Source organism: Scyliorhinus torazame, chromosome 17, assembly GCF_047496885.1.
Source record: "Scyliorhinus torazame isolate Kashiwa2021f chromosome 17, sScyTor2.1, whole genome shotgun sequence".
Taxonomy (NCBI): domain Eukaryota; kingdom Metazoa; phylum Chordata; class Chondrichthyes; order Carcharhiniformes; family Scyliorhinidae; genus Scyliorhinus; species Scyliorhinus torazame.
This window is the reverse complement of record NC_092723.1, coordinates 157,730,392-157,744,540: the sequence shown is the minus strand read 5'-3', so window position 1 is coordinate 157,744,540 and position 14,149 is coordinate 157,730,392. Positions and strand designations below refer to the sequence as shown.

The window sequence follows — 14,149 nt, the reverse complement described above, 5'->3', positions numbered from 1 at the left end:
AGAGCTATAGCTCTTAGACTCGGAATAAGGGATTAACCATTTATTTATTTTTAATGTTTTTAATTTTTCCAATGAAGGGGCAATTCAGCGTGGCCAATCCTCCTACCCTGCACATGGTGAGACCCACGCAAACACGGGCAGAATGTGCAAACTCCACACGGCCAGGATCGAACCTGGGTCCTCAGGACCGTGAAGCAGCAGGGCTAACTACTGCGCCACCGTGCTGCCTGGGATCAACCATTTAGAACTGAGATTGAAAATAAATTTATTCACTTAGTGAGTAGTGAATCTTCGCATTCTGTACCCAAATTATTGTAGGTGTTCAGTTGTGCAGTATTTTCAAGCTTGAAATTGATAGATTTTTGGATACTTGGGAGAAATGAAGGAATGTATGGATCAAAGGGGAAAGTGGATTGAGGTAGTTCAGTCATGATCTTATTGAATGGTGGAGCAGACTCAAATTTCCTAATTTTCCCAGTTCTAATAAGTCATCAAGCTGAACCGTTAACTCTGTTTCTCTCTCCACAGATGTTGCCAGACTTGCTTTGTATTTACACTATTTTCTGTTTTTCCAGCATCCACAGTAGTTTTCTTCTGTGTTATTTATGGTTTTTTTGATCAGTTTGTATTTAAACTGGAATCATTACATCCACTAGCCCGTTCCTTATGCGATTTAGATCTGCGCTACAATAGTATCTGAAAAATCCATTTCACTATGTTCTCTGTTTCCCACAGCTTTACACAGGGGCATATCTGGGCATGCCCTCCCAGTGAAGGCGATGATTACATCTTCCACTGCCACCCAGCAGATCAGAAGATCCCTAAACCCAAACGATTACAGGAATGGTATAAGAAGATGTTGGATAAAGCTTTCGCAGAGCGAATCATACATGATTATAAGGTTTATTCTGAAATTCTGTTATCTTCCTAACGTCTGCTTTAAAAATAAGATTTTATGCATTTCCCAATGTAATTCAATCCCTTCAGTTTGATATTAATTTGTAATGCTGACCACTGCCCATTTATGTAATGCAGTGTTTGAAGGTACACGCTTCTGACTTCATGTTAATCTTAGTCACCAGTTGCTGAAATGTTCCACCTCCCAAGTCTCTTGTAAAAGGTAACTCTAGTTAGAAACCGTCTTTTATCTGTTTGTAAATTCATTTTTACGGGATGTGAGCTTTGCTGGCTGGGCCAGCATTTGTTGCCCATCCCTCGTTTTCCTTGGGAAGGCGATGGTGAGCTGCCTTCTTGAACCACCCAGTCCATGTAGTGTAGGTACACCCACAATGCAATTAGGGATGGAGTTCCAGGATTTTGACCCAGCAACAGTGAAGGAACGACGATATATTTCCAAGTCGAGGTGGTGACTGACTTGGAGGGGAGCATCTCGATAATGGTGTTCTCATGTATCTGCTGCCCTTGTCCTTCTGGATGGTAGTGATCGTGGGTTTGGAAGGTGCTGCCTCAGGAGCTTTGGTGAGTTCCTGCAGTGCATCGTGTAGATGGCACACGCTGCTGCTACTGTGTGTTGGTGGTGGAGGGAGTGAATGTTTGTGGAAATGGTGCCAATCAAGCGGGCTGTTTTTTCCTGGATGGTGTTGAGCTTCTTGAATGTTGTTGGAGCTGCACTCATCCAGGCAAATGGAGAGTTGTAGCTGGTGGACAGGCTTTGGAGAGTCAGGGGGTGAGTTACTCGCCACAGGATTTCTAACCTCTGACCTGCTCCTGTTGTAGTCACAGTATTTAAATGGCTATTTCAGTGTCTGCTCAATGGTAACCGCCAAAGGTCAATGGTTTGATTCTCTCTTGTTGGAGATGGTTTTTGCCTGACACTTGTGTGGAATGAATGTTGCCATTTGTCAGCCCAAGCCTGGCTTGTCCAGGTCTTGCTGCATTTGCATGTGGACTGCTTTAGTCCCCGAGGAGTCGCAAGTGGTGCTGAACAATGTGCATTCATCAGCAAATATCCCCACATCTGACCTTATGTTGGAGGAAGGTCATTGATGAAGCAGCTGAAGATGGTTGGGCCTAGGACACTACCCTGAGGAACTCCTGCAGTGATCTCTCTGGACTGAAATGACTGACCTCCAACTACCAAAACCAGTTTCCTTTGTGCTAGGTATGATTTCAGCCAATGGAGAGTTTTCCCCCTGATTCCCCTTGACTCCAGTATTGCCATATTTTTTTTTAACAAACAATTTTATTGAGCCATTTTAGGCATATAGAAAAAATGATATTGTACGGTACAAACAAAAAAGAAGTCAAGACACAAATTACACATGAAACATACTGCAAACCACGGCTCTGTTCACGCATGGACCAGCCTCAATATCGCCTCCTTCGCCCCACCCCCCCCGGCCGGGAGCAGCCCTTTCCAGCCCCTAGAAGCTCTCCGTGCAATTGCCAGTGGCTCTATGGCCAGCGCAAACAGCAGTGGGGCGAGAGGGCAGCCCTGTCTTGTCCCACGGTGCAGTCTAAAGTAGTCCGATGTCGTCCTGTTCGTCCTTGCACTCGCCTCCGGGGCCTGATACAATAGCCTAACCCAGTCGATGAAACCCCCCCCCCCCCCCGAACCCGAACCGTCCTAGTACCTCCCACAGATAATCCCACTCGACCCAGTCAAAAGCCTTTTCAGCATCCATGGCTACCACTATCTCTACCTCCCTACTCTCCGGGGGCATCATGAGCGAGATGGTGGCCTGCGACATCGTCGGGGGTAAACTCCCTCTGTCTCTTGCCTCATTAAAGACCCTGACCAGCACCGGCCCCACTATCCCGGCAAATTTTTTGTAAAACTCCACCAGATACCTGTCTGGCCCGGGGCTTTACCCAACTGCATGACCTTCAGGCCCCCAACGCCTCTTTGATCCTGACCAGGGCCCCCAGTCCATCCACCAACCCCCCCTCCCCACTCTTGGGAAGGTCAGTACGTCCAAGAATCGCCTCATCTCTCCTCCCCCCCCCCCCCCCGGTCCCCCGGGTGGTTCCGAAGAGTACAGCTTCCTATAAAAGTCCCTAAAGACCTTGTTCAGCCCTGCTGGATCACCCACTAGATTACCTTCCCCAATCACTACCCTCCCTATTTTCCTAGCACCTTCCTTCTTCCTCACTTGCTGCGCAAGCATTCTACTGGCCTTCTCCCCATGCTCACAAATTGCACCTTTTACCTTTCTAAGCTGCTCTACAGCCTTGCCTGTAAATTCGGCCTGCAGCCTCTGTCGTTTCCTGAGTAATTCTGGCCTCCGGGACTCCGCGTAACTCCTGTCCGTCCGTAGAATTTCCGTAATCAGTCGGTCCGTCTCTGCCCTAGCTGTCCTGTCCCTGTACGCCCGGATTGAAATCAGCTCCCCTCTCACCACTGCCTTCAGTGCCTTCCAGAGCACCGCTGCCGAGACTTCTCCAGTATCGTTCACCTGCAGGTAATTCTGCATGCATTTCCTCAGCCTCTCGCACACCACCTCGTCCGCAAGTAGTCCGACTTCCAGCCTCCATGGTGGGCGCTGAAAGCTGTCCTTACAAAACTGCAGGTCTACCCAGTGCGGAGCTTGGTCCGATATGGCAATTGCCGAATATTCTGCCCCCACCATTCCGTCCAGCAGGTCCCTACTCACAACAAAGTAATCAATTCGGGAATACACCTTGTGGATGTGGGAGTAGTGTTGCTCTTATTAGCCTTAGTTTTATTAGCTCTAAATATGTCACCTTTGCTCACGAGTCGCCAGGTATCTTTCTGATACCGCCACGTGGTTCAAGCACTAGTTATGATTAATAAGACAGCACACCGCTTAGTAAGATTAAAATCACCGGTCATTTATTATGTACAGCAATAAATACTTATACAATAATCCTACTTTCTAGATCACTACCTACCACTACTGGCCAATACTTAACTTTTGGGAATGGCCCACCAGGTCAGGGAAACAAATGGTTTATCGAATTGGGTCTGGCCTGTGGGATTCAAAGGCTGATACAGGTTGATGGCTAGGAGTCTCTATCGGGTAGCGATCGCTGGAGTCAAACTTACGGTTGCTGGTCGATGGTTCTTGCGAAGGTTGCAAGCAGGAGAAGAAGGGAGAGAAGGGTCGATCTGAACTTGGCCCCTATCTTTATAGGTCCCATGGGGCTTCCCACCTCTCGGGGCGGACCTTGACCCTGGTCCCAAGTGATTGGACTTGTTCCCAATCACTGGGTTCGATATGCTCCAATAATGGGGCGATTCCTTGATCGAGGGGTGGTCGTTCACCTTTCTTTGTCTCGGCCACTGCTGGCGCCGAGAGGTCTGGATCGGCATTCAATTGCTAATATGTTGCAATTGTTCCCCGGGATAGCCGATTAAACTGCCGATGTCTGGGTTGATGTGCTGCTAATGGTCGCAGGTATCGATCTGGGCCGACTTCGCCAGAGCCGAATACGCTATTCTGTCTGCAGCTGTCCGTTTGTGCCCTGTTGGCTGCTTTTCCCATCAGCCTTTTCGGTCACCCATTTTACATTGGGTTTTGGCCAAATTAATCGGGAATCAGCCATTTTAGGTGGCGACAGTAGTACGGGAACTCCCTCGCCGTCGGCCGGCTAAATCTCCACGGATCTACTCCCCCCATTTGCTCCATGAACCATCTCAGTTCCTTTGCCATCGCTGGCAACCTACCCGTTCTTGAGCATGACCGGTCCAGGCTCGGGACCAGGACCGTATTAAAGTCCCCGCCCATGATCAACTTGCGCGAATCCAAGTCGGGGATCTTCCCTAGCATCCTCCTAATAAAATCCACGTTGTCCCAATTAGGGGCATACACACTGACCAGGACTACTCTCACCCCTTCGAGCTTACCCCTCACCATAACGAACCTACCACCCCCATCCATAACTGTGCCCTCCGCCTCAAATTGTACCCTTTTATTAATCAGGATCGCAACGCCCCTCGTCTTAGAATGAAGCCCCGAATGAAGACCTGACTGACCCAGTCCTTCCTTAACCTAACCTGGTCTGCCACTTTCAGGTGCGCCTCCTGCAACAAGACTATGTCTGCCTTCAGAACCCGCAGATGTGCAAACACACACGCTCTCTTCACTGGCCCGTTTAACCCTCTAACGTTCCAGGTGATCAGCCTGGTTGGGGGCACTTCGCCCCCCCCCCCCCCCCTTGTCGATCAGCCATCCACTTTCCTTGGCCAGCCCCCCAGCCATGTGTCACGCTTTCTCTGGCCCGCCCCCTGCCCGGCTCCACCCATGACCTCACTGTTACCATGCCCAGTTTCCATCCCCGTCAGCAGAACAATTCTCTCTCCCCCCCCCCCCCCCCCCCCCCCCCCCCCCCCCGCCCCAACAACACCCTCCTATCACCTAACCCCTGCCCTAATCTAACTATATGGACACCCCCCACTTCGGCTCCCGTTGACTAGCTGCACTCAGCTAGCCTGGGGCTCCCAGCCTCGGCTCCAGCCCGTCTCCCACCGGTTGTTCCCAGTCACCCCTTCCCCCGACCCCTCCACACCACTTCCCCAGATCAGCCCTACTTAAGCAAACACTCTATACAAGTCATAAACAACCCCCACAATAGCACAATTCAAGTTAAACAAGAAAAAAAGAGATAAGAAATAACAGGCCCTCTTCAGTCCTTCCCATACAGACACAGAAAAAAAATTGCACAAAGTTCCCCTGAAGCATCCATTTTAACCCAAACCTTTTAACTGTTTTCTTTATTAATTCCCCCCCAGCCAAACTGCAACTAAGCAAAAGCCCAAACAGGAAACATTCAGGTAAACCATGCAAAGAGCACGCAAAAAACAAACACACAAAAAAAAAGATACATCCCAAAACGGGAGAGACACCACATATACTTAAAAGCTCTAACATGAGTCCAAACGTCCTCAGCTCAGGGCCAGCCCTTGCTTCTTAACGAAGTCCATCGCCTCTTCGCATTCCTCGAAATAGTGCTGCTGACCCTTATACGTAACCCACAGTCGCGCCAGAAAAAGCAGCCTGAATTTCCCATGGTCTCCTTCACCTGCCTGTAGCCTCCCCTCCTCCTGGCCACCTCCGCGCTCAAATCTTGGTGTACACGCAGGGTGGTATTGTCCCAAATACAGCTTCATGTGCTCTTTGCCCATTGCAGCACCCGTTCCTTGTCCAGGTACCTGTGAAAGCGTACCACCATCGCTCGTGGGGGGCCCCCTTGTCACGGCTGCCTCATCTGCACTCAGACCCCCTTGTCACGGCTGCCTCATCTGCACTCTGTGCCCCGTCCACCACCAGCGGGCGCGGGAACACTTCGTTCCCCAGCAACCTCTGAAACATACCCTCTACATATGCGGCAGCGTCTCGCCCCTCTGCCCCCTCCGGGAGGCCCACGATTCTCACGTTCTGCCGGCGAGATCTGTTGTCCAGGTCCTCCAGCCTTTCCAGAAGCACTTTTTGCCTCCGAATTTCCACATCTGCCCCTGTTTGAAAGTCAGCCTGTTCCTCCACTGACTTCTCCAACTGCTGGAGCTTATCAGCCTGATCATCCAGCCTTTTTCCCATCCGATCAATTGACTTCTGAAGCGGCTCCAAGTTGTCACGCTTCAAAGCCAAAAAGCCCTCCTGCATAGTCTGCAGCAGCTGCTCCATTGTGGGCTGGGCTGTCGGCTCCTTGCTCTGAACACCAGCCATGCTGGTCTCTCTCACAGCCTCCACTGTGCCCTTACTCGACCACTTCTTCTGCTGTTTCCGGTCCCTCTGGCTTCTTAGGTCCATACAATTCTGTATGGGTCCAGTGCCTGAGTACTATTGCTTGCCAGTTCCTCACTCAAAAGCGCAAAAAAGTCAGGAGAAAAGGTCCAAAAGTCCGACCGAAACGGGAGCCACCAAATGTGCGACCTACTCCTTCATAGTCTCCACCGGAAGTGCTGTCAGTATTGCCATATTTAATGATGCCTTGATGTCAAGGGCAGTCACTCTCACCTCTGGAGTTCAGCTCCTTTGTCCATGTGTGAACCACGGCTTTTTTCTTGAGGTCAGGAGCCGAGTGACCCTGGTGGAACCCAAACTAAGCGTCAGTGACCAGGTTATTGCGAATTAAGTGCCGCATGATCGCCCTGTCGATGACCCCTTCCATCATTTTACTGAAGATTGACAGTAGACTGATAAGATGGTGATTGACCGGATTGGATTTATCCTGCATTTTGTGCGCAAGACGGACCTGGGAAATTTTCTACATTACCGGGTCGAAGCCAGTGTTGTAGCTGTACTGGAACAGCTTGGCTAGGGGCACGGTAAGTTCTGGAGCACAAGTATGGGAACTCCATCAGATCTCCTATCCACACTGAGGCACTGGGCGGAGAAACTGGCCTCCAGGCAATCATTGAGGCGAAAACCAAGACGTCGGCCCCCACGCCCGTCTGCAGCTCCGGCAGGTCCTGACGCCTCAAATATGGCCAGTAAGGGACAGGGCTCCAACTCAAAAAATTTCAGAATCGCCGACATGATGCTAAAGAAGGGAGACCCAGAAACCCACAAGCTTGGGGCAAGGCCAGAACATGTGGGCATGGTTAGCCAGATATCTTCAACAGGGCTCACACTTGTCTTCCACCCCTGCAAAGAAGCGGCTCATTCTGAATTTAGTCAGGTGCGCCCAAAAACTACTTTGAGTTGGATTAAACCAAGTCTTGCACACGAGGACATGATGTTCACCCTGCTCGGGGCCTCACTCCACAACTCGCCACCTAATATGGGCCCTAACTCCTCCTCCCACCTAGCCTTAACTCGCTCCAGCAACATCATTAATGCCCACAGACCGAACCCAATACACGACTTTGATTCCATCTCCACCCACATGGCTCCCGTATCACTACACCAACCCAACACCTCCGCATTAGCTGCCCAGCAGTAAAATATCAGCTTCGGCAACACCAAGCCCCCTGGCTGTCTATCCCTTGAAGGACTGCCGTACAGACTTGCCTGCCCGTATAAAGGACATAATCAATTTTCTGGCTCCCCAAAAAAGGATTTGGGGAGAAAGACCAGCAAACTATGGAACAAGAACAAAAATCTTGGCAAAATGTTCATCTTAATTGACTGGACCCTGCCCGCCAAAGACGGAGGAAGACTATCCCACCTTTGCTGATCGGTCTTGACCCTGCCTACCAAACTCGCACAGTTCAGTTTATGGAGACAGGCCCAATCTCAGGCTACTGGGATTCCAGGTACCTAAAGCTGGAACCAGCCTTACGAAAAGGTAGCGCCCCTAGATTAACTCCCTTCCCCGAGGGGTTTACTGAAAAGCACTTGCCTTTTTCCAAGTTTAGCTTGTCGCATGAAAAAGAGCCAAAGCTCCTCAGCAGCTCCATTATATCGCCCATGATGTGGGCCGGGTCCGTTACATAAAGTAAGAGATCAGCAGCATACAGGGACACCACTTCCCTCACTATCCCCTCCACTTATCTGAAGCCCCCAGGGCAATGGCCAAAGGCCCCATCACCAATGCAGCCAAGAGAGGGGACATATGGTACCCCTGCCTTGTTCTCCTATTTAATTGGAAGTACCCCGAGCTCGTGGTATTGGTGCAGACACTAGCTGTTGGGGCCTTGTACAACAGTTGCATCCAAGACACAAACTTGTGCCCCAACCCGAATCTCTCCAAGACCGCAAAAAGATACTCCTATTCTACCCTATTGAATGCCTTCTTGGCATCTAATGCAACAATTATCTCTGGATCAGGCCCCTTAGACGGGGAAAGCACCACATTTAGCAATTGCCGCACATTAGATGACAATTACCGGCCTTTGACAAAACCCGTCTGATCTTCCCCATTAACCTGAGGAAGACATGGTTCCGGCCTCAGTGGTAACACCTTGGTTAGTATCTTGGCGTGATATTAAGCAGAGAAATTACGTAAATCGGGATGAGGTACTAAGGAGTGATTATAGAGAGCTAGAGGTTAAGAAGCAGGACCTAGAGGGTGGTAATTTTTGGATTACTTCCAGTGCCATGTGCTACTGAGGATACGAACAGGAGAATATGGCAGATGAATGCGTGGCTAAAGAATTGGTACGGGGGTAGGGATTCAGCTTCTTGGATCATTGGGATTTTTTCTGGGGTAGCAGTGACATGTTTAAGAGGGACTGGTTGCATCTGAACTGGAGAGGGACCAATATCATGTGGGGCAGATTGATTGGCAGGGGGGGTGGGATCTTCAGCAGGGAAGCAAATGGAGATGCATACTCAGCCACAGCAAGCTGAATAGATATGATAGGCATTAGAACGGCAGGGAGCAGGGAAAACCTGTTGGGTTAAATTGTATCTACTTCCATGCAAGAGGGCTTCCCAGTAATGCTGATGAACTCGAGGCATGGATAGGTACGTGGGACTGGGCTACTATAGCCATAACTGAAACAAGGCCAAGGGAGGGACAAGATTGGCAGTTTAATGTTCGAGGGTAGAGATGCTTGAGACGGGACAGAGGTGGAGGAAAGAGAGGAGGGGGAGTTGTATTTTTGATTAAGGGGAGTGTCACAGCAGTAGTCAGTGATGAAATAATCGATGGATCATCCAGCAAGGCTTTGTGGGTGGAACTTAGAAATAAGATGGAGATGGCGACCTTTACATAGGGCGACTCTTTACATAGAACATACAGTGCAGAAGGAGGCCATTCGGCCCATCGAGTCTGCACCGACCCACATTAATCCCTCACTTCCACCTTATCCCCGCAACCCAATAACCCCTCCCAACCCTTATGGACACTACGGGTAATTTAGCATGGCCAATCCACCTAACCTGCACGTCTTTGGACTGTGGGAGGAAACCGGAGCACCCGGAGGAAACCCACACGGACACGGGGAGAACGTGCAAACTCCGCACAGACAGTGACCCAGCGGGGAATCGAACCTGGGACCCTGGCGCTGTGAAGCCACAGTGCTAATCACTTGTGCTACCGTGCTGCCCACGAACCTTATTGGGGTTGTACTATAGTCTCCCAAATAGTCAACAGGAATTAGAAGAACAAATATGCAGGGAGATTGGGGAAACTTGCAGGAGTAGTCAGGTTGTCATAGTAGGGGGTTTTAATTTTCCTAACATAGCCTGGGACTGCCATAGTGTTAAGGGCTTAGATGGGTGGAATTTGTTAAGTGTGTTGAGAGTCCTACTCGGGAAAGGGCTAAACTTGACCTAGTCTTGGGAAATAGGGCAGGGCAAGTGACTGAGGTGACGGTGGGAGACCACTTTGGACCAGTGACCATAGTTCTATTAATTTTAAAATAGTTATGGAAAGGGACAAAACTGGTCCACAGGTACAAGTTCTAAATTGGGGCAAGGCGAATTTTGATGGAATTAAACAGGAGCTTGTAAGAGTTGATTGGAACAGCTTGTTTGAGGGCAAAGGGACCTCCGCAAGTGGGAGGCCTTTAAAAGTGAAATAGCTAGAGTTCAGTGTCTATATCTTCCCCTTCGGGTAAAGGGCAAGGCTGGCAGGAGTAGAGAACCCTGGATGATGAAACATGTTGAGGTTTTGGCCAGGAGAAAGAAGAAGACTTGGATTAGGTACAAGCAGCTAGAATCAAGGGATTCCCTGGAGGTGTACAGGGGATACAGGAGTATACTTGAGAAGGAAATTAGGAGGGCAAAAAAGGGGTAGCTTTGGCTGAGAGGATTAAGGTGAATCCAAAGGGATTATTTATGTATATTAAAGGAAAAAGAATAACTAGAAAGAGAATTAGGAGCCCTCAAGGACCAAAGTGGACACGTGTGGAACCGCAGGAGATGGGCGAGGGCTCAATGAATGTTTCTCCTCTGTTTACCCTGGAGAAAGCCATGAAGACTTGGGAACCTGGGAAGGTTAGTGCGATATATTGGGGACAGTTTGCATTACAGTAGAGGAGGTGATGGACGTATTAAAATGTATGACAGTGAGGACAAGTGCGGGAGGGCCCGCAAATGATGTCCACATGTGTTGGGCATATCCGAAGCTTAGGGGATTCTAACATGGATTTGCCAACGTCATGTCCACGGTGCTAAAAACGAGGGTGGCCCCAAGTCCAGAGATGGCGATCTTTGGCGTGTCGTAAGATCCAGGTGGCGAGAGAGGCTGACGTTTTGGCCTTTGCCTCCTTGGTAGCCCGGAGACGGATCCTATTATCGTTGAGGAACTCTGAGCCCCCAAAATCAGGAATATGTGGTAGCGACATGGCTGGGTTTCTGAGGCTTGAGAAAATTAAATTTGCCCTGAGAGGCTTAATGTTAGGGTTCGTCCGGAGGTAGCAGCCGTTTATGGACTTCTTCGGGGAAAACAAAACTGTTAGCAGATACAATGGGGGGGGGGGGTTAGTTTAGGTTAGGTTAGGCGGGATCAGCGAGAGGAAATGGAGAGATTGGGGAATTGTGTGTATACGCCATATTGGCCAGGTATGGTTGTTGGTTGGGGGGTGTTATGCACTGAACTATGTTTACATTTGTATTTTTTGTTATCATAAAATCATAAATGCCTTAATAAAATGTTGTTTTTTTCATATGTATGACAGTGGATAAATCTCCTGGCCCTGACCAGGTATATCCAAGAACACTGTGAGGCTAGAGAAGAAATTGCAGGTGCCCTGACTGAGATATTTGCATCATTGTCAGCCATGGGAGAGTAGCAAATGTGCCCTTATTTAGGAAGGGTTGCAAAGAAAAACCTGGGAATTATAGACCGGTAAACCTAACATCTGTGGTGGGTAAATTACTAGAGAGAATTCTGAGGGATAAGATATACAGGCATTTGGTAACACTGGGTATGATTAGGAGTAGTCAACACGGCTTTGTACATGGGAGAATCATGACTTACAAATTTGTTCAGAGTTCTTTGATGAAGTGACCGGGAAGGTTGATGAAGGCAGGGCGATAGACGTAGTCTATATGGACTTCAGTAAGACCTTTGATACAGTTTCACATGGTATTTACTATTATTTAGAAAAACATAGTTTGATTAAATATAGTCAGCACGGCTTTGTGAGGGGCAGGTCATGCCTCATTGAATTCTTTGAGGATGTGACGAGACACACTGATGAAGGTCAGGCAGTGGATGTGGTGTATATGGATTTCAATAAGGCATTTGATAAGGTTGCCCATGGTAGGCTCATTCAGAAAGTTAGGGGGCATGGGATACAGGGAAATTTGGCTGTCTGGATACAGAATTGGCTGGCCGAAAGAAGACAGTGAGTGGTAGTGAATGGAAAGTGGTTGAGACAGAGACATTGACAACATTTAAAAGGCACTTGGACAGATACATGGATAGGAAAGGTTTAGAAATATGTCGGCCAAATGCAGGCAAATGGGGTTAGCTTAGATGGGCTTTTGGTTGGCATGGACCAGTTTGGGCCGATGGGCTTGTCTCCGTGCTGTAGATTCTAAAATAGGGCGGTACGGCCCACATTCCACAAGGTCCTTATCCTTTATTTGATAGAAGTGAAATTGATGCATGCACCAGCATCTCAGGTAGGGAACCCCATGTTACAGAGTCCTCAAACAACCCCAATAATAACGGCACCAGCTGTCCCCCAAACTTCTTGTAAAACCCAACAAGGAACCCATCTTGCCCCAAGATCTTACCTGTCTACATCCGTCCTATTGCTATCAAGACCACAACGATTCATAAGCGGATAGGGCAGGACAGCAGAGCTTAGATTTGATCTTTTGGTTGTGGGATCGCTTAGCTTTGTCTATCACTTGCTGCTTGTGATGTTTGGCATGTAAGTAGACCTGTGTTGTAGTTTCACCAGGTTGACACCTCCCATTTCTTTATGCTTGGTGGTAATGATAAGAGTGCGAGATATGCCGGGCCATGAGGTGTCAGATTGTGGCCGAGTACAACTCTGCTGCTATTGATGGCCCACAGCACCTCATGGATGCCCAGTTTTGAATTGCTAGATCTGCAATTTAGCACGGTGGTAGTGCCACACAACGCAATGAAATGAAATGAAAATTGCTTATTGTTACAAGTAGGCTTCAAATGAAGTTACTGTGAAAAGCCCCTAGTCGCCACATTCCGGCGCCTGTTCGGGGAGGCTGGTACGAGAATTGAACGGTGCTGCTGGCCTATCTTGGTCTGCTTTCAAAGCCAGCGATTTAGCCCTGTGCTATACCAGCCCCTGGAGGGTATCCTCAATGTGAAGACGGGACATTGAGCGGTAGTCACTCCTACCGATACTGTCATGGACAGATGCGTCTGCAGCAGGCAGTTTGGTGAGGGTGAGGTCTAGTATGTTTTTCTCTCTTGTTGGTTCCCTCACCAACTTACACAGAGCTATGTCTATGCGCTATGTCGTTTAGGACTTGACCAGCTTAGTCAGTAGTGGTGCTACCGAACCACTCTTGGTGATGGACATTGAAGCCCCCTATCCCGAGTACATTCTGTGCCCTTGCCACCCTCCGTGCTTGCACCAAGTGATGTTCAAAATTGTGGAGTACTGATTCATCAGCTGATGTGGTAATCAGCAGAAGCCCCATGTTTGACCTGAAGCTATGAGATTTCATGGGGTCTTGAGTCAGTGTTGAAGACTTCCAGGGCAACTCCCTCCTGACTGTGCCACCACCTCTGCTGGTGGTGGTCGTGTCTGGGACATGTGAATATGACTATGTTAGGCTGTTGCTTGACTAGTCTGAGACAGCTCTCCCAATTTTGGCCCATTGTTAGTCAGGAGGACTTTTCAGGGTTGACGGGGCTGAATTTGCCATTGTCGTTTACAGTGCCTGAGTCGATGCCATACATCTTGTTTCCTTCCTTTTTATTCACTTTGTATTGTTTTTTATACAACTGAGTGGCTTGCTAGGCCATTTCAGAGGACATTTAAGAGTCAACCACATTGCTGTGGATCTGGAGTCATATGTAGGGCACACCAGGTGAGGACTGCCGATTACCTTTCCCAAAGGGCATTAGTGGACCAGCTGGTGTTTTTACGACAATCAACGACTGTTTTATCCTCATCATTAGACTTTTAATTCCAGATATTGGATTCAATTATCACCATCTGCCATGGCGGTATTCACACCCGGGTCCCCAGAGTATTACCCTGGGTACTCTGGGTCACCAGTCCAATGGCAATACCACTACGCCACTGCCTCAAATTGATAATACTATCCATTCAAACTACAAAAATATCTATCTGTATATGTAATAACCTGAATGGTTCCTTCAGACACAT

At 48.8% G+C, this 14,149-nt stretch overlaps 1 protein-coding gene across 15 annotated transcripts in view; it reads left to right on the top strand.

The window, feature by feature from the left end:
• The window catches only part of crebbpb (CREB binding protein b), a 279,436-nt gene that overhangs the window by 238,868 nt on the left and 26,419 nt on the right, over positions 1 to 14,149 (top strand). For all 15 annotated transcript variants that reach the window (XM_072481408.1, XM_072481399.1, XM_072481406.1 and 12 more), the window contains one exon: positions 736 to 901. In XM_072481408.1, coding sequence (XP_072337509.1) covers positions 736 to 901 — 166 coding nt within the window. The remainder of the gene's footprint in view (positions 1 to 735; positions 902 to 14,149) is intronic.